The sequence below is a fragment of the Dasypus novemcinctus genome, chromosome 18 (assembly GCF_030445035.2).
Source record: "Dasypus novemcinctus isolate mDasNov1 chromosome 18, mDasNov1.1.hap2, whole genome shotgun sequence".
Classification (NCBI taxonomy): Eukaryota; Metazoa; Chordata; class Mammalia; order Cingulata; family Dasypodidae; genus Dasypus; species Dasypus novemcinctus.
Window position 1 is genome coordinate 85,570,647 of NC_080690.1, and position 21,286 is coordinate 85,591,932.

The window sequence follows — 21,286 nt, forward strand, 5'->3', positions numbered from 1 at the left end:
GAGCTACATAGTCTTTTTTCTTTATTGTGTAATCTGTAATACCTTCACTCTTGTGTTTATAAGATATGTACGGGTTTCTTTTTTTAAAAATAAAGACCACAACTTTAAAATCACCATCCATAGTAAGTCATAGAATATATCAAGTTTCTTTGTATCCCCCTCCTGTGCTCCCTTGGCATGTCCTTTCTTCCCCTTAGAGCTAACACTCATATAACTTTTTGACAATCATTTCCTTCATTATTTATAGTTTTATCACCTATGAGTATTTCACTGAATGATATAGGCATAGTATTGCCAGATACTTAAATTTTTATAGACTGTATTATACTGTACTCATTTTGGAATTACTAGAGTTTGTAACATGTTTGTTAGAATTTTCTACAAAGTGTCAGGTCATGGGGTCAGCTTGTTTTCACAGCCCAACAACCCAATTCTTGGGTGAATAATCCAAATTCTATTCTTTAAAGTTTTCGAGGAAGTGAGACATTGATCTCTTCCTGTGTTTGGCTAAGGAAAGTGTGAGTATATCTGCACATTGTGCCACCCTTGTCAATGGGTCACATTCTCCTGAATGTCCTCCTACCTGCCTTCCAAAATGTGGATTGATCTAAATAACTAATGCTGAATGAAGAACCATGGCAACTGTAGAAGTTGCAAATGGATCTCTCAATGTCCTCCTATCTTCTCAACCCCAATATGGATTCTCCTTCTCCCTTCCAGAATTGGCTAGTACTCAATCCCCAGTTCCAGAATGTTCCAGGAACTATGAATGATCCTTCATTTCTTGTCCTCATCAGTCACCCCAATGTTGTGATTAATTCCATCACTACTCAGCCAACAGGTGAAAGGGACAGGAGAAGAATCAGGGAAATGATGGTTGACATTAAAGGAGTGGAGTCAATGGTAGGAAGAGATAGGAGAACACAAAATAAAGCACTGACATATAAACAGCTGTCTGGTGTGAAAAGTGTAGAATATATGTTACCAAGGGACAAATTGGAGGTAGCAATAGGGGCTTAAAATGTATAGAGTTTCTATTTAGGATGATGGAAAAGTTTTGGTTATTGGTGGTGGTGATGGTAGTGTTGTAAAATCTGAGAGAGGTTCAATTATTTGCGTATAGAGAGGCCAGGACTCAGGAATGATTTTGAGAAGGAAAAATGGTTTATTGACGGGCCGCCGGACTCAGGAACTTTCTGTTTCAATCCCGAGCCCCGAACAAGATTTTTCAGTCCCTTTTATACAGAGAGGAAAGGCCAAATGGTCCTTTTATTTCAGTTCTCAATAGACTTGAATTAGCATATATTTCCACATCTTAGGTAAGCTTTTAGCATGGACCTCAGGCTTTCGATAAGCTTTTAGCATATTTGGTTTGCATTTTCCCTGAATACTTAAAGTTTATAGACCTTGCATTGTTAAACTGTTTCCTGCTCACCAAGGGCAGGACTGCAGCCTTTTATCATCCCATACCCACAAGTCACAGATAGTTTAGGTTATCTCTGAAGAGACAAAGAGCCTCCCATCCATAGCCCACATCAGTAGCACAACATTACGACTATAATTAACATCACTTAACTATATATTTGAATGTGGTTAAAAGGGAAAATTTTAGGTTGTACCTATGGTACTAGTATAAAAAAAATCCATGGAACTGCACAGCACAGTGAACTCTAAGTTAAACAATAGATTTTAGCTATTAGTATAATTATAAAAATGTGATATCATCACTTGTAACAGATGTACCATACCAATGCAAGGTGTTAATAGTAGGGTGATTATATTAGCCAAAAGGGGTGCTGATGCAAAGTACCAGAACTCTGATGGCTTTTATAAAGGGTATTTATTTGGGGTAGAAGCTTACTGTCACAAGACCCTAAAGAGTCAAGGTACCACAAGAGGTACTTTCTCATCCAAAATCATTGGCCATGTGTTGAAGCAAGATGGCAGGTGATTCTGTGAGTATTCAGTCTTCCTTCTTTCCTCTTAAGGCTCTATGGTCCCAGCTTCTTCCGAGCTCAGCTATAGACTGGCATAAGGCTCATCTCTATCCCCAGGGCTTGTTTCTTTCTGGGCTTAACTGTTCTGGTCTCTTCACAAAGTCACCTGTAGACTATCTGGTTCATCTTTCTTCCCAGGGCCTCTGCTATGTCTAATGAGCTCTCTACCTCCTCTGTGTTCTTCTCTGCAGGAGAGTCTACCCACCAAGGGGGCAGGGAATCAACTTTGCTTGCCCTAATTGTTATATAATTTAATCAAAGTCATCTCAGCTGAATCTAATATAATCAAGCCCAGAGGAACAGACCAGTTTACAAACATAATCTATGTCTCTTTGGAATTCATAAATATAAAATGGCCACAGTGATATATGTGATTCCTGTATATCATGCATGTTGTTCTGTAAACCCTTCCCATCCACCTGCACAGAGTTGGATTTCTATATGGAAAATGAAAAGAATTGGGAACTTGGATGAGGAAAAGATGAAGAGGAGAAATCTAGGGGTCAGTGGTGTATAGGATCATGGGTTTGAGACCCATTGTCCTGAATAAACACCAGTGCTGGTGCCCACTTATGGGAATGGATTTGGATGACTTGTGGGTGAGGGAACAAGTCAGGGATCCCTGACTCTCAGACAATGTACATACAAAACTCAGGGTCTTTTATTTTTCTCACACATCAGGGATTGCTTCACCATCGTTGTCTTTGAAATTGGGTGTCCTAGTGGAATGCAGAAATTTAGTTTTGTATTATCTGGCATGGCTCTGGAACACTGTTTTATTGTGGTCCTGATGCCCGTCCTCAAGTCACAGATCAAGACCTGGTATCGAAATTGATACTCACGCCCATCTAAAATAAAACAGTCTGTACGTGAGACTCCTGCGTGGTTTCTGGAGGCCCCGGCTTCCGTTTTCCTCCTCCACCTCCATTTCGGCGCGGGGCGCACGTCCTCAAACTTTGGCACTGTGGAAACTACAGTACCCAGAAGGCTGTGCCGTTCCGCGGCGGTGCTTCCCTTGAGTGCGAAAGTCGCCAGGACGGAACTTCCGGCGTCCTCCTCGTGGCCATCATTTTGGCTGCTGTTGGGGACAGTCGGTCCTGTGAGAGGCTCCCGAGCTCCCTCCGGCCCTGAGGTGAGGGGAGCGGGCAGGCGCGAGAGGCGGCGCGCGCGCGTCCGAGGGCCCCTGGGGTCCCCGCCGCGGGGTCGGGCTGCGTGGGAACGTGTGGCCGTCCCGGCGGCCGCCGCGGCTCTCGGGCCCGCGCTGGGGGGGCTGTGGTCCCAGGCCCCGTGCCCGGCTCCCCCTTCCGATTCCCGCAGCCCTCCCGAGCGCGAGGCCCAGGTCGCTGCGGCCGGGCCTGGCGGTGCTCCAGGACGCGGGGGGCGCGCGGGGCCTGGGGGCGCGCCCGGGTTAGAAAGCCCAGCAGGGCCGAGGCTCGCGGGCGACCTCGCCCAGGCTCCGAACGGAGCCCGGTGTGGTGTCCGCAGAGAGCGGGCGTGAGGGGACGAGGCGCGCGTGGAATGACAGCCTGAGCGGGGGGCCTGCGTCCGAGGGCGCTGGGCTCCTGGGGGCTCGTGAGCAGAGGGACTCCATCTGTGTTTCCTGAGATTTCCAGAATGCTGCGAGGGGTAGACAGGCTGGTGGCAGTGTGGCGGGGAGACCTGGGAGGGGGCCAACGCTGTAATCTACTGGAGGACCAGGCGGGGCCTGGGACATCCTGCAGTAGAGAGGAGGAGGAATGCGATCTGCCATGGATTTAAAAACTTGAGCAGGCAGGATCCTGCTGCATCCTGAGGCTGGAAGAGAAAGTAGGGAAAGAAGAGTCATCCTGGTCTATTTAGTTTTCCCCCCTGAATAGCTGGAAGGATGGAGATGAGCAAGTGGCACAGGGAGCACATTGCATGGGGAGGATTAGGAGTTGGGTTGTGGATGTGGTGATTCCCAGATGTCCCCGGGGTGGTGTTGTCACATGGGCATCTGAGCACTCCTGTCTGGAGTTCTGGGGAGGAGCCCTGGGTTGCGATAGCCAAGGGCTGATGGGTGATGGCCTGGAGCAGGGCAAGGCCTGGGGCTTCTAGTTAGGAAGGAGGATGTTACAGTTTTTATTTCCCATGGGCCCCACAGTGAGGAGGGGAGAGGTGGGTAGGCCGGGAGGTTGCAGTGGATTCCTGTGGTCCCAAGTGGTTCTGGCCTGTGTCTGCAGGAGGACAGTGTTATAGGATATAAAAAACTGGACCTGTAATGGCGACCAAGGTGCGGGGTGGCATAGGTTCCACTCCAGGCTCAGCTGGCCCTTGTCCTTTTCTGTGGAGAGCAGGCTAGGAAGTGTCATGGAGCAGCCTTGCCCCAGAGAAGGCACATTTGTATAAGGTTCCCCTGCCCTCAGGGGAGGCTCCAGTGGAATGGCTCCCAGCAGGGTGGCCTTGAGGGTGCATGGAGGAGGCCCTCAGGTTGTCCAGTCCCCCCCAGCATAAATTGTCAAGTTATTAATTTGGAATTTATGAAATAAGTTCTCATTTAAGCATGAGTGGATGAAAATTCCTCTAAATAAGACAAGTGAAATTAACAGTGTGTATATTTTTAACAAGTGAAATTTATCAAGGTTTTAATAATTGAAACTTTAATATGTTGCTAACTATTAAGTATTATATTTAAGTTTTAACTATTAAAATCAGATTCTTAAATAGATAATATATAGTTAAGGCATGTGTCAAAAAATTTTTTAAAGGAGCGTGTGACAAAACATGCAAGCTTTAAAACTCTTTAGTCCATTTTCACTGAAAATACAAGAGTTAGTTATGTGGACAGTAAGAGTGGATACTTAATACAAATCAGTTTGATAGAAACAAAAATCTCATTAGTGGTTACCATTTTTATCCACATTTTACAGATGAGAACAGTGGGTGCATAGGGTGGTTGAGTAGTTGTCCAAGGTTCCATAGCTGCTAAGAGGCGTAGCTGGGCTGAAGCCCAGGTGTTAGACTGTTGGGTCTCCTTACTCCAGGGTAAGGTAGATGTGAAGAGGATTGGATGAGCTTTTGGGGCCTTACCATCGTCACAGCCTCTTCATGGCCTTGTTCTTTCCTTAGGTTCCTATGGCTGCAGCGGTGCTTGTAGAGCATGCAGAGGTGAGTAGCAAGTGCCCAATTCCTCCCCCACCTAAGCTACATGATCTCCAAGAATTTGTAATCCTGCCATTCTCCTTTCCCTTCCATGTGTGCACCCTGGAAGGTGGTCACCCCAGAACCTGAATATGGGGTGAGTCCAAACCAGGAGTTAAAGAAGAGGTTCCCATTTCTGACAACCAGTGGATTGAGGTAGAGGTTATTACAGGCACAGTTGTCAGCACTGGAAGGTGTTTGGAGGTGAGATAGAGCTGAAACTATTCCGGAAGTCTCCAATCTCCATTAAGTCTGGTGGAAACAGAATGACACAAGAGTTAGTACTAGAATAGTAATCGGAGGAGCTCTTCCTTTATTCTGAACATTATGGTAGCTATAGGTTTAGAGCAGAGGGGGGAAAATGATCTTAAGACCCAATTTTAATAGGTTTTCTCCACAGCAGAGTGGTGGAGTCTGTGGACTTGTGAATAGAGGCAGTGAGTTCACGGAGGAAGCTAATGCAGTAATGTAGGGGAGGGATGGTGGTTCTGCTTTGGAGTGGTTTCTGTGGAGGTAGGATATGTGGTTGGGATCTACATTCGTTTTTACAGTAGATCCACCCTATCTTTCTGATGTGGAGGGGGAGAGAGAAAAGTGGAAGTATCAGGTGTGGTTGTTATGTGTGTGGACTTAGCATCTGGAAGGAGGAAAATGCCATAAGCTAAGATGAGAAAGTCAGTGGTAGGAGTAATTTCAGTGGGAATATTAGGCTTTAGGTTGTGATTTGAGCTGAGATGTTTCAGAGACCACCAGAATGGATTTGTTGACCAGACCTTGGGACACAGGTCTGGAGTTCAGGCAAAAATTTCAGATTAGGGCCACCCACAAGGTAGCTGATGAGTGGACCAGGATCAAGCTGTGGATCATATTTAGGAGGGGAACTTTTTGATCATGGTGGCAAGTTCTTTATACAACAAGCCAGTGGAATGCGGGCTTCTGGCTTGGACATCTGGATACAGGTGGTGGGTGTCACAAAGACAGTTGAGGGATGCTGGTGGCTATAGGAGAGTGGAGTAGGAAAGAGGGGAAGTTTTGGCTGGTGGCCAGGGCTTCTATGGGATTTTACACATGAGATGGATGTGAAGGCCAGACAATAAGTGAAGTAAGTGCCAACCTTATTGTCACCACTTGATATTCACCCTCTGTAGGAACACAGGGCTTTTGTTGTGACTCTTTATGGTGCCTGTACAATTTCACTCAGGCCGGCAGATGGGATCATCTGGGATAATTAATAAACCTGGTTCCGGAGAAAAGTGGGCCTGGGCTTTCAATGAATATTAGAGGAAGGCTGAGACTGGTGAGAAAACATCTTTGTAAAACAGATGGGAAGAGGGCTGAGGGTATCCAAAGTCTGTGGGCTGAAGATGAAGCATGGAAATGGGTCACGCAGAGAGGCTCTTAGAGTTGGCTGGGGGCTGCCTCTGACAGGGGCAACATTGGAAGTCCCCATTGGCAAGATCAGATCCTGATTGCATTTACAGGCTCCCTCTGGTGCCATGTGCAGGGTGGCATGTGGAAAGGTGAGGGATGAGAATGATGCATAGGGGGTGTCAGTGTCAGTGAAGGACCAGGGGTGGTCAGAGGTGGGGTGCATTAGAAGTGTGTGCATTGGGAGGGAGTATAAACTGGTAGCCCCAGGATCCTTTTACTGGGCACTTGAGGCAGAACAATGACCCAAATTTGGTTGTGACTGGAAAACATAATCTTGGGGATATGAGTGAATTGGCTGGCAGCAGAGAGCAAAGTACTGCATTCCAAATTCAGAGCTTAGATGACATCAGTCTGTCCATTGGCCTCTTGACTATGTTTAAATGCAGTTATCAATGGGATATAAGCAGAAAGTGAACACCAGTGGCCCCAGGGCCTGGTAGATCCTCTGAGTTGGGGAGCTGTAGGAGAAGGATGAGCAAGTGGCACATGCTTGGGGAATGCCTGGACTCCTGGGGAAGGAGGCTGCACATCCACTCACCTGTCCCCATCATGGCAGGGCCATGTGACCTTTGAGGATGTGGCCGTGTACTTCTCCCAGGATGAGTGGGGACTCCTTGATGAGACACAGAGACGCCTGTACCGTGATGTGATGCTGGAGAACTTTGCACTTACAGCCTCGCTGGGTAAGGTCCACACATCGTTCTGGGCTGGGCTCTGCTTTTCCCCTCTTCCCTAGGAAAAGGACTGTCCTTTATGATCCCTGCATCCTTCCCCAGTTTCCTGGAATAGGTGATGTGGGTGATAGGGTGGGGTTGTGTCCACTACCCCCTTCCCTAGCTGCCTCAGCACCTGCTACCCCAACATCCTTGCAGGACAGTGTGGGAGTTAGAAGTCTGAGTCAGCATAATAGATCTCATTCACCATGTTGAAGTGACACTCTGGAGATCTATATAGTCACATGCCCCAGATTCTGCCCCTTCCTCTAGCTGACATTGTAGGGTTATGTCCCTGTCAGGAACTGAGGCACCAGCATGATCACAGTTTGACTGGGTTGTTCCTGCAATACTTTCCTCTGAGATTCTTTTTATAATATTTAGTTTTCTTTCCTGTGGGTTGTCCTGGAGTGTGTTGTTCAGGCCCAGTACTGGCCACTCATTTGTCCTGTCTCTCCCTTAGGACATCTGCCTTCCAGGACCCATGAAATTACCCAACTGGATTGGTGGAGAGAACACTGGTTACCTGACGAAGGGGTTGTGACTCCAGCCCCAGCAAGAGGTTCTTGGAGGGGCCCTGGGGGTGATGAGTGGAAGCTGGGGGGTTGGTATTATTTCAGGGCTGGGTTCAAATATGATCTGGAAACTTTCTATGTTATCTGATATTTTGGTGTCATGGCATGTGGCCATGGCTCATTTCCATCTATCCTTCCCAAGTGGCCCACTTTTCATTCTACTGTGTCATGACCCAGGGCGTACCCCCACCTTTCTATTCTCCTGTCTCTCCCGTTCCTCTCCACTGTTCGTTGGCAGTGCTCTCTAACACGGCTGTCATGTAAGGTGGCATAAGGTGGGCACTTGTGTTCTTACAGTCCCTGATGTTAGTGCTCATTTGCAGTTGATGTTCCTGGGCCTGGACACATCCTACTGCGGCACTCACACATTACTCTCAGATAAGACCACACATAAGCCATTTGAAGAAAAGTATGTTAGAATCTTTTCCTCTCTCACCTTCGCTGTCCCCCATTCTTGTGTTCTTGCTCTTTGTGACACCTCCCTAATTCTGTAGGGAAGTTTGTTACGTCCAGCAGTACATGCTGGGTGACTTTTCCCCCTCAACATGCCAGCAGTACATTGCAGTCATTAACGGATATGTCAGACGCATGCTGGTGATTGGGCTACCCCCTACCACCAGTGCCTACATACACTTCACCTGCATTTCTGTTTTCAGGTTGGTTGGGAGTGGAGGCTGTGCAGGCTCCTTATGAGCAGACTGTTTCTGTAGAAGGAAGGTCACAGATCGGGAATCCCAGGACAAGTTCATCCACCCAGAAGGCCCAGCTTGGCACAATGTGTGGCCCTGTCTTCAGAGATATTTCACAAGTGACTGTGCATAAGGGATCCCATCTTGGGCAGAACCCATGCATGTATGCATCATTTGGAAAACAATTCCATGCAAATCTTCACCAGCAGCAGAAGCTGAATACCGCAGAGGATCCTTTCAGAAGAGAAGAGGACAGGGTCTCTATTTTGAAGAGTCATAGAATTCACCTGTCAGAGCAACCCTTAGAATGTGGGGAGAATGGAAAGGATTTCCCAGCCAGCTTGGGTCTTGAGCATAAGGTGACTCAAAGCGTGGGAGAGCCACACAGGAGCACTAAGTATGAGGAGACCTTTCACACTGGAAAAAGACATTACAAATGCAGTGAATGTGGGAAAGCTTTCAATAAAAAACGCTTGCTTGTTCAGCACCAGACACTACATCCTGAAAAAATGTCTTTTGGGTGCAGTGAATGTGGGAAAACTTTCAGCCGCAACTCCAACCTCGTTCAACACCAGAGAGTTCACACTGGAGAAAAGCCTTTTGTATGCAGTGAGTGTGGAAAAGCCTTCACTCAAAAGTACTTACTTGTTCAGCACCAGAGAGTACACACTGGAGAAAAGCCTTTTGAGTGTAGCGAATGTGGGAAATTATTTAGTCATAAATCCAACATTTTTATACACCAGATAGTACATACTGGGGAACGGCCTTACAGGTGCAGCGAATGTGGGAAATCCTTTATCCGCAATGCCGACCTTATTCAACACCAGAGAATTCATACTGGAGAAAAGCCTTTTACATGCAGTGAATGTGGAAAAGCCTTCAGGCATAACTCCACATTTCGTAAGCATCAGAGAGTACACACTGGAGAAAGGCCTTATGAATGCAGTGAATGTGGAAAATTCTTTAGCCACAAATCCAGTCTCATCATTCATTGGAGAGTTCACACTGGGGAAAAACCTTATGAGTGCAGTGAATGTGGGAAATTTTTTAGCCAAAGCTCTAGCCTTATTCAACACCGAAAAGTTCACACTGGAGAAAAGCCTTTTATGTGCAATGAATGTGGAAGATGCTTTAGAGAAAATTCTAGCCTCATTAAACATATGAGAGTTCACACTGGAGCAATGCCTTATGAATGCAGTGAATGTGGAAAATTTTTTCGCCACAACTCCAGCCTTGTTCTGCATCTGAGGATTCACACTTGAGAAATGCCTTATGAGCACAGAAATGTAGGAACTTTTTTTAGCCAGTGGTTCAACCTTATTCATTCAATTCCAGGTAGTTCATAATGGAGAAAGAGAAGTCTAACTGCAGCCAAAGTCGGGGACTCTTTAACCACAACTTCGTGCTTAATGAACTGAGCCGCAGAGGATTCATACTGGAGAAGAACATTAACATGGTGAATGTGGGGTGATTTACATACATACGTCCCACCTATTCAACATTAGAGTCTTCACCCTGCTGAAAGGACCTGAGAGTACAGCAAATGTGCATGATTTAGGAAATGGTCCCACCTCATTTGGCAACAAAACTCAACATAGAATAGCCTGATGAGTTCAGCAATTTGGAAAAGCCTTCCATCAAAGGTCTCTGATTCAGCAGCAGAATATTCACAAACCCCATAGGCCTTATGAGTTCAGGGAATGTGGGGAAGGGCTTCAGTCAGACATAACCTTGTTTGGCACCGGAAAGTTCAGACTATAGAAAGACCTTAAAAGTGCTGGGAACCTGCTAACTCCTTATTCAGCAAAAACCAGTTGTCAACAGAGAGAGGCTCTGCGGTAGCCTTTATGGGGGAGTCATTAGTTGAACCTCTTTCACCCAAATAGGTACACTAGAAAGGTTTCCTATGAGTGCTAGGTATGATGGGAACTTTCTAGTTGCATGTTCTCACTGTCCAAGGACTTTACCTGAGTTAAATAATGGCCAGGGCTTGAAGCAGAAGTAACTATTCCAGCTGTCTGGTCCTCAGCTGTGCATTGTTCCCCCCAAAGTGCATCAGAAAGGCAAGCCCTTGTGCTTCCAAGTCCTTTGAGGGAGTATGAATAGCCTGAGTCCATTAAACATTCCCATTCCTCCCCATCCCTGCAGTGTGTGTATGTGTGTGTGTGTATCTTTTTTTTTTTTTTTTTTATGTTTCTCTATTCCTTTTCTGCTTTGTTTTACAGTAAGGGAATGTTTCACAATGTAGCATTTTAATATCTTTAATGATATTTTCACTGTATATATATTTTAGTTATATCCTTACTGGTTGCTGTAGGCTTTCCTACATCTAGAGTTATCAGAATCACCTTCAGATTTTTGCTAATTTAATACCAGTGAGATAGAGAAACAGTACTCCTGTTTTTATTTAGTGACTGGGTTATTTTAGGGACTTCCAACCACCCCATTCTCCCCTTTCCCCAGTGTTAAAGCCTCTGATGTTGACCTTAAGAGCCTTTGATGTAGCCTTGGGTATTCCCACAGTCATCCTGAGCTGATATTGGATTTCACTAATCACTGGCTAAGTACTCTATTTTCATCAATAATCTGGGTCATCAGTTGGTCTACAAACTAGTCCAGTCAAAGTTGGGTGCCTTTGAAGGGATAGTTCCTGTTCCCTTTGCCAGTGTTGGAGGGTTGCCCTGGACTCAGGATGTCTCTTCCCAGCCCCAATTCTCTCTGGCAAGTTAACCATCTAGAGCAGGGGCTCTTAACCTTTTTTGTTCCATGGACACCTTTGCCAGTCAGGTGAAAACCACAGACCCCCTCAGTATGGAGTGGCAGATAGTTTTATGACAGTCAACATCAGCATGTCTTTAAATTACATTTTAGGATTATTCAAAATGATGTTTTACAACTACCATAATTTCAATACCTGGTAACGTGGTTCGGCATGTGTTCAGTCATTTTTGGCAAACGTTTAGAAATTCAACTTTTCCCATGGCATCATAAAACCATCTCTGCCATCCTTACCAACTTTTTTGCAGGCAGTTATCCAGTGCACTCAGAACATGCTACATCAAAAATACTGAGTCCATGCTATACTGTGTATTATGTAATAAGTATATCATACCTGCACTAACACATCCCCATAAGAATAATGTTTTTTTGAATTTTCAATTCAAACTCATGGACCCCTTCAAATTGGGGTCCATGGAGCTCTGGTTAAGTACCCCTGATCTGGAGTTTAGCCATTGTCTCTAGTCACCTGTCTAGTCCTGTGTCGTCATTCCCCACCCCCCACCCCCCCCTGTTGCTATTCACTACAGCCTCCCCTGGTTTTGAGTGTCTATGCTTGATAGTCCACTCTGTTGTAAATGAAGTCATTTCCTTTGGGAAGAGACATGTTTTTCAGCCTTCTTCCCCTAGGTAAAATCTCTGAGCCACTCCTCTGGAACTATGGTTTCAGATAATATTTTGCTTGCTTCTCTGAGTGACATCTCAGATTTAAGAGCTGAGCAGTGGGGCCCAGTTTGAGGTGGATCTTCCATACTCTGCTTCTGGAGCAGAACAACTACCTAAGGGCAACTGTGACCGGTGGTCCCAGTTTTCTCAGTTGTGCCACACCCAAGTTAGAGGCTCTGTCCCACTAGTGATGGCTGGGTGGAACGAAGAATCCTGCACCACTAACCTGCACTCATTTGGAGTGCATTGTAAGCAAGGGGCGGCTGGGGCAGGATGAAAATTGCTGACGTGTTGCCCATTCTAGAAAGGTAAGCTCTCTGGGTGTTGGGAGAAAGAATGCTCTGTGTTCTTGGCTGCGTCGGTCTAGAGTGGATTTTCCATCCCACTGACTTGGCATGGGGAGGGTAGGAGTGATCTTGGTTCAAACACCAGTGATTCTTGCTGTTCTTAAAAATTTTTAGTAGATTTTTTTCAAAGTTTCTTTATTAACTGTATGCCTTTAGGACCATTTATAGGCTCATTAAGTGTTTTAATTTTTTAAAAAGTTTTTACCACTTTGGTTTTTCTGGAATGGGTCTGCAAATCTCATACTGTCATGCTGGAAGTTGATCCAAATACTTAGCCTTTTAAGAACTTGCCAAATTGTGGTCACTGCATTTCTGTTTGTGTGTGTGTGTGAGAGTGTGTGTGTGTGTTGCTTTGCTGCATGGGGGCCTGTGCCTTTCCGCATCATGCAGTTCTAGGATGCCTTTTTTCATTTTTTACCGGGCAGTCCCAGGGATCGAGCCTGGTCCTCAATTGCTTAAGCCACAGCCACTTCCTGTGGTCACTGCATTTCACATTCCTTCCTGGAGTATATGAGATTTCTGGTTCCCTCACATCCTCAACAACACTGTAAGACATTAGCCATATGTGTATATATTTTTTGAGGTACTGGGAGCCGGAGATTGAACTGGGACCTTGTTTGTGCGAAGCCGGCGCTCAACCACTGAGGCACATCGGCTTCCCTGAGTTGGCTTTTTTTGTTTTGCTTGCTTGCTTTTTTTTTTTTTTTTCAGGAGGCACCAGGAACCAAACCCAGGACCTTCCATGTGGGAGGTGGTTACTTCACCGCTTGAGTCACATCTCCCCCTAGCCATATTTTTTGCTAATATTAATATGTGTGTATGTATATATTTCATTTCGGTTTAAATTTGCATTTCAATGATGCCTCAGTGATGAACAATTTTTTCAAGATTTTATTTGCCTTCTGTATGTCTCCTTTAGTGAAATGTCTGTTCATATCTTTTGCCTATTTTTAAAAAATGGAATGGTTTCATTTTTGTTTTGAGAGTTATTAATATATTATGGTTACAGATTCCTTATTTAATATGTGATTTGCCAATATTTTGTCACAGTTGATAGCTTGTCTTTTCATTTATTAAAAGTATCTTTCCTAGAGCAGAATTTCTTAATTTTGATGAAGTTCCATTTTATCCATTTCTTTTGACTGTGCATTTATTTTTGTACACAAATCTTTTCCTAACAGATTCATAATTATCTGTATTTTCCTTCAACTTGTATAAATTTAGGTTTTAAAATTTCTTATGTGAGCCATTTTGAGTTTTTTTTGTGTATGTTGTGAGGTTTAGATCAAGGCTTGTTTGTTTTTTTTTTTCTTTTTATGGAGAGTGAAGTGCTCTAGAAATATTTGTTGAAAAATCTATCCTTTCTGCACCTAATTGCTTTTGCACCTTTGTTAAAAATCAATTGATTATATGTTTGGAGCTCTATTCTGGTCTTCCTCATAGTTGTGTTTTTCTAGTCATCTGTCTTATGCCAATACCTTAATGTCTTGGTTAATGAAATATAATAAATTTTAAATCAAAGTATATACTTTGCCAAATTTGTTTCTCTTTTTCAAAGGTGTTTTTGCTATTCTAAGTTATTTGCGATTCTATATGAATTTTGGAATCTACTTGACAATTTATACAAAAGGCTGCTTGAAATTTGGTTGGGATTGTGTTGAATATAAATTTGGAGAGGATCTTAACGATATTGAATATACCAGTCTAAAAACAATATATTTCTCCCATACCTCTCAGACCCCTAATAGTAGCCTGAATTCTATTTCTCTTAATGTATCTTAGCTTTTAATAAAGACAATATGAATATATAGGTGGAGTCTTATGAGTTCTTTTAAATACACAATCTCGTGAAATTTTTGTAGATTTAAATACAGATAAAGAATTCAGTGTATATAGAAGTGTTTACCTTTGTGTGTATCTCCTCTCCTGAGAATGAATTTCCAGTAGCTGCGTGTGTATCTGATATCCAGCTATGGGTTTATTAATACATTTCTTCAATAAAAGGAACCAAACTCCTTAGAGAAGAGGCTGTTTCCAGGTTGGAGTAGGCAAGGTACAACTTGGGTGTAGAAAATATACTTGTGTTAGAAAGTAAAGAAATGCTCACAAGATAATGTTACTCTTAGCTTTCTCTTGTCATCACAGACTTAAATCTTAACATGTATTTGTTACCCTGCTGTTCTGTAGGTCATTAAGTCCAACATGGATCTCTCTGAGCCAAAATCAGGGTTTTTGCAGGGCTGTTTCTGGAGTCTCAGGACTATCTAATTCCTGCTAATTAGATTTGTTTGCAGAATTCTGTTCCTTGTGGTTGTAGGAATGAGATTCCTGTTTTCTTCATGGGTGCCAGCCAAGGATCATTCCTGGACTGTTGAAGAACTTTTAAGGAATATTTTTTAAAATTCCAATTATGCACACATTTGTGTTATATGAGGCTAGCATGAAAACAATATGCAAAACAACAGTGATATTAAAACTATGGATCAGTATCCACGTAAGCATAGTGTATTAGTTAGCCAAAGGGGTGCTGATGCAAAATACCAGAAATCTGTTGGCTTTTATTAAGGGTATTTATTTGGGGAAGAGCCTTACAGTCATAGGCCATAAAGAGTAAGTTACTTCCTTCACCAATGTCTGTTGCCATGTGTTGGAGCAAGATGGCTGCTGGTCTGCAAGGCTTCAGTCTTCCTCCTTCTAAGGTTTTATGGTCCCAGCTTCTTCTGATCTCAGCTGTAGGCTATGTAGGCTAGCATAAGGTTTGTCTCTTCCCATGGGGCTTACTTCTTTCCAGGCTTTCTCAGCTGTTCAGGGCTCTGGTCTCTTCAGCTGCAAACTATCAGGCAAACAGTTCATCTCTCTCACCCCTGGCTCTAGTGTCCAAAACGAAACTCTGTTTTCCTCCATGTGTTTACTGCCCTGTCTTTTATTGAGCATCCATTTATATAGATCAGCAAGGGGGGAGGGGGGGCGGGGGCGGAAACACACACTCAAACTAAGTCACCCTTATGATGTGGTCAAATAAAAACCCTAATCTTGATTTAATAAGGTGAAAGTGATACCTCAGCATTTAATACACTCCAATATGCTCAGAGGAAAGACCAATGTACAAACATTTCAGTACCTATTTTTTGAAATTCTAAACAATAATCAAATTGTCACACATAGATACAACAAAACTTGAAATTTTTTCAATTAGAATCCTGTCATACACATATAAACAATAATACAGATGAATGAGTAGTCAAATATGGTTTATCCAGAAAATGAAATTCTATTCAGTAATATAGTTAATGAGGTACTACTACAAGATAGAACATGGGCAAATCTTAAGTGGAAGAAACCTTACACAGAAGACTATACAGCATGATTCCATTTATATGAAAAGCTAGAAATGGCAAAACAAGTAAAAGAATGCAGACCAGTTGTCAGGCCTGTGGGAGAAGAGACTGACAAGAACACAAACATTGGGTGGTAGGAATTTTTCTATCATGACTGTTAAGTTGGTGCATTTTATTGCATGTCAATTACACATCATTAAATCAGTTTCATGAGAAATCTAAGGATCCACAGTATAATGCATGAAAGTGTAAATGAATGAAGCATGAAGAATAAAAAGTTCTTTTAGGTAGAAGGCCAATTAAGCCATTGTAATTAGAAAATTTCATTAAAAGCTAGAACTACTGGAATTGATAAGGAACAGGATTTTAATATTCCCAAGCATCTCTCACCTAATTATATTTTGTTTTGTTTTTTTTTTTAAAGTTTTTTTTTTTTTTTCTTCCTAATTATATTTTGTAGGAAAAATAGTAGCTTTTGTGTAGCAACATCTGAGGGGCATCTCCTTAACAAAATGACCAAGTAAACATCACCAGCATAGTGAAAACAGGAATCATGTTACTCATTTGGAGCATTGTGCTCTGGTAATGTAAGAAAACATCTGAATTAGTCAGCCAAAGGGGTGCTGATGCAAAATACCAGAAATTGGTTGGTTTTTATAAAGGGTATTTATTTGGGGTAGGAGCTTACAGATACCAGTCCATAAAGCATAAGTTACTTCCCTCACCAAAGTCTATTTCATGTGTTGGAGCAAGATGGCTGCCAATATCTGCAAGGGTTCAGGCTTCCTGGGTTCCTCCCTTCCAAAAAAGAATGAAGGTCCAACAATGAGCCCTTGATACTAATGACTATGCTTGTGAGCCTGTGAACCTCAAATAAGAACAAGGGCTAGAGCTGCTGGATGCCTAAGAGTTACCTTCTGAGAGCCTCCGTGTTGCTCAAATGTGGCCAGTCTTGAAGCCAAATTCAGCATGTAAATGCGTTGCCTTCTCCCCAGTGTGGGACATGACTCCCAAGGATGAACCTCCCTGGTGCCAAGGGATTACTACCAAATACCAGCTGATGATGTAACTAGAAAATGGCCCTGAATAAAAGGGTCAACTCGGACCAGCAGAATCTCTCAGTCTATATATAATACCAGGAGTTAAAAATGCTTTTTGACCTGAATCAAGGGGGAAATGGAAAGGACAAATGAGTTTATATGGCTTTGAGTCTCCAAAAAGAGCCGGGAGGTTATCAGAGGGGTTCCCCTTATGCACACCTCAGTAGAGTCCCAGAGACAGATAAAGTAGATACAACCCCGGGTATTGGTTCTTCTGAGGGCTACAGAGACCCACAGTTCTATGGTCATGGCAAATGGAGTTCAGTGCCATGTCAGTTGGCCCTTCTTTGGAGTTGGTGTTTCTGTGTGATGGAGCTGGACTCAGATGTGATCTTTTTCCACAAGCCTCTGCTGTTACTTTTACCAGAACTGTAGTTGGTGCTGGGGTTTAATATATACCCAGGGAATCTGAATCTCTAGACTGACCATATGATAGCCAGTCCCTGAACCTCAACAATCTTCAGCTCCTACACTCTGAGTTATTGGACTTATCCCACTCAGCTAACATGGAGTTGAAGAAGGTCAACCACCACATCATGGAGCCAAGAGTGCCTACAACTGAAAGCAAGAGGATTGCATCCCGCATCCATGTGGAATCTCAGCCCCCTCTTGATATAGATGTGGAGTGGACACAACCAATCCAAGGTCCACAGGATGGAGGAATAGAATATGAATTAGAGTGGACTTACTGATATTCTATCATGAACTATAATGATTAGTAATTGAAGAAAATGTGGCATTGGTGTGGAGAAAGTGGCCATGGTGGCTGCTGGGTGTGGGGAATGGGGGAAGAGATGAGATGTGGAGACGTTTTTGGGACTTGGAGTTGTCCTGGGTGATGTTGCAGGGACAGCTACTGGACATTGTATGTCCTCCCATGGCCCACTGGGTGGAACGTGGGAGAGTGTGGGCTATGATGTGGACCACTGACCACGAGGTGCAGCTGTGCTCAGAGATGTATTCACCAAATGCAATGAATGTCTCATGATGATGGAGGAGATTGTTGCTATGGGGGGAGGAGTGGGGTGAGGGGGATGGGGGATATATGGGGACCTCATTTTTTTAATGTAATATTAAAAAAATAAAGACAAAAAGAAAAAAGAAAAAGAAAAAGAAGTGGGGATAGAGACTGCAGACAAAGGGCCCAATCAGTAGGTTCCAACATTGGCAGGATTGATGTGTCCTTAACTATACTGATATGTTTTCAAATCATATTTTTTTGTCGGAATTTGGTTTTAGATCACATCACTAGAAACCATGGAAAGGATTTTACATTTTTAGGCACTACAGCAAAATATTACACTGGGAGGATTTACCAATGATTTTAGCCTTTCAGTAGTAAGAGAATTAAGCACAGGGAACAAAGGGTTACAATCTCCATGGCACCAAGAGAACTATCTTTATTAACATCAATGGTAAGACCACATGGAAATGAAGCCCAGAGTGGAAGGCAAAGCTGACTGCAATTGGCACCTGCTTATAGACTAAGCTAGTCCTTAGAAAATCCTCCAAAGAACCCCTATAGAAGAATTTCCCTCCTTCGCATCTTGATCTAGCAAAGTCTTGACATTTTCTGCTGTCATTTTGATGGCAGTTTCATCCTGTGAACTGGTGATTGTTCATCGCTCTCACTCAAGAGGGCATTATATTCATATTCAATGTAATCAGCATATTTCCATATGCACAGTTAGATGTGACATGCTAACTTCTGTTGTCTTCACAGACTTTGCCCTTGAGTGCCCAGTATCCTAATACCCAGGGCAGAGTTCTTTGGGGAGCTGGGAGCCATGGCAGGGAGTGGAGGTACCATTTGCTGCATGTCCACTGGGCTCGGCCCACACCGAGTGGGTGAGCCAGAAGGGACAGCAGCTGGATCATGTTTTAATAACAAGATGATGCATGTTCCGTTAAAACGTGGAAACAGGTAGTCGTTGTCATAACTGATAAAAAAAGGACTGATATAAAATAAACTGAAAATAATTATAAACTAAGATTTGCCAATGATTCCATCGCCTATTTAAAGACATCAGAAATGTCTCTTATTCTTGGCTAAAAAACAACATATGGCATACCTGCAACCCATGAGTGGACAAAGCCTCCCTAAAACCATCAAAGGAATTTAGAGGTGAAAGGGAACTTAGAGGTCACACAATGTCATCACCTCTTTTATTTGACTCCAACTTAGTTTCATTAGCTACCTACTTTAAAACAGATTCAAGGAAAGCAGATGTAGCTCAGGTGACTGAGCTCCCACCTACCACATGGGGGCATCTATAGTTTGGTTCCCAATGCCTCCTAAAGAAGACAGTGAGCTGGCATGATGGGCAGGCATGGTAAGACACAAGATGATGCAACAAGAGACACAAGAAGAAAAACATAATAAGAGAACAAAGCAGGGAGCAGGGGTTTCCAGTGCCTCCTAAAGATAAACGAGCAAGACAGAGAGTTGACACAAGGGGCAGGCATGGCAAGCTGATGCAACAAGATGACATAAGAGACAGAGTAATGAGAGACACAACGAAGGGAACAGAAGTGGCTTAAGTGATTAGGCACCTCCCTCCCACATCAGAGATTCCAGGTTCAGTTTCCAGTACCTCCTAAAGACATAGCACTTAGCAAGTGTGAACAATAAGGGAGTGGGGAGAAATAAGTAAATAAAATAAATATTTAAAGAAAACAGATTCACATTCATATTCCAAATATGTATGGAAAATGGCATTCTATTATAAAAGAATGGAATATTACACATTCCATAATGTTCTCAATGATATGCTAAAATTCACAATACAAAACAGTTTAAAAAAGCATGTTACACATGCTTGAATAAGTGTTTCTTGCCCATTTTTAAATTGGGTTGTATGTCTTTTTATTGCTGAGTTGTAACATCTCTTTGAATATCCTGGATAGTAATTAAACCCTTATTGGATATGTGATTTCCAAATATTTCCTCCCATGAGTCAGCTGACTTTTCACCCTTTTGACAAAGTCCTGTGAGGTATAAAAGTGTTTAATTTTGTCTATTTTTCCTTTTGTTGCATGTGCTTTGGTTGTGAGGTCCAAGAAACCACCATCTATTACAAGGTCTTGAGGATGTTTCTCTACATTTTCTTCTATTAGTTTTATGGTTCTGGCTTTTATATTTAGGTCTTTGATCCATTTTGAGTTGATTCTTATACAGGGAGTGAGATGGGGGTCTTCTTTCATTCTTTTGGTTATAGATATCTAGTTCTCTCAGCACCATTTGTTGAAGAGACTGTTTTGTCCCATTAACAATAACTTGGTAGGTTTCTCAAAAACCAGTACTGTATAGGTGAGGGTTTATTTCTGCATTCTTAATTCTATCCCATGGATTGATGTGCCTATCTTTATGCCAGTACCGTGCTATTTTGACCACTGTAGCTTTGTAGTGTTTCAAGGTCAGGCAGTGAAATTCCTCCCATGTCATTCTTCTTTTTAAAGAATACTTTTGGCTATTTGGGTGCACTTTCTCTTCCAAATGAATTTGGTAATTGCCTTTTCTAATTCTATGAAGTAAGCTGCTGGGATTTTGATTGGTATTGCATTGAATCTATAAATCAGTTTGTGTAAGATTAATATCTTCATGATATTTATTCTTCCAATCCATGGACATGGAATGCCTTTCCATTTATTTAGGTCTTCTTAAATTTCTTTTAGCATTGTTTGGAAGTTTTCTGCATATAGGTCCTGTAATTCTTTGGTTAAGTTAATTCCTAGGTATTTGAGTCTTCTTCTTGCTATTTAAAATTAAATTCCCCCCCTGAGATCCTCTTCAGAATATTCAGTACTAGTATACAATAACATACTGATTTTTGCACGTTGATTTTGTATCCTGCCACTTTGCTGGGCTCATTTATGAGCTCAAGTAGCTTTGTCATGGATACTTCAGAATTTTCTAAAAACAGAATCATGTTATCTGCAGAGTTTTACTTCCTCTTTTCCTATTTATATGCTTTAAATTTTTTTCTTCCCTAATTGCCCTTGCTAGAATTTCTAGTACAGTATTGAATAACAATGGTGTCTTGTTCCCAATATTAGAGGGAAAGATTTCAACCTATCCCCATTGAGTATGATGTTGGCTGTGGGTTTTTCATATATGCCTTTTATCATATTGAGGAATTTTCCTTATAATCCTATCTTTTGAAATGTTTTTTCTCAAAAAGGATGCTGGATTTTCAATGGCTTTTCTGCATTGATTGAGATTATCATGTGTTTTTTTCCCATCAATTTGTTAATGTGATGTATGACATTGATTACTTTTTTATGTTGAACCAGCCTTGAGTAGCAGGAATAAATCCCACTTGGTCATGATGTACAAGTCCTTTGATATACTATTGGATTCGATTTACAAGTATTTTGTTGAGAATTTTTGCATCTATGTTCATTGGAGTGATTTGGTCTGTAATTTTCTTGTGGTATCTTTATCTGGCTTTGGTATTAGGGTGATATTGGCTTCATAAAATGTATTGGGTAAT

General features: G+C 42.7%; 1 protein-coding gene across 1 annotated transcript in view; it reads left to right on the forward strand.

Moving 5' to 3' along the window:
* Window positions 1-3,036: 3,036 nt before the first annotated feature.
* Window positions 3,037-21,286, forward strand: part of LOC101411886 (zinc finger protein 17-like) — a 44,142-nt gene continuing 25,892 nt past the window's right edge. Inside the window, 5 exon segments of the mRNA XM_012524547.4 lie at window positions 3,037-3,129; window positions 5,085-5,123; window positions 7,144-7,270; window positions 7,764-7,862; window positions 8,532-9,899. Coding sequence (XP_012380001.4) covers window positions 5,091-5,123; window positions 7,144-7,270; window positions 7,764-7,862; window positions 8,532-9,899 — 1,627 coding nt within the window. The 5' untranslated portion in view covers window positions 3,037-3,129; window positions 5,085-5,090.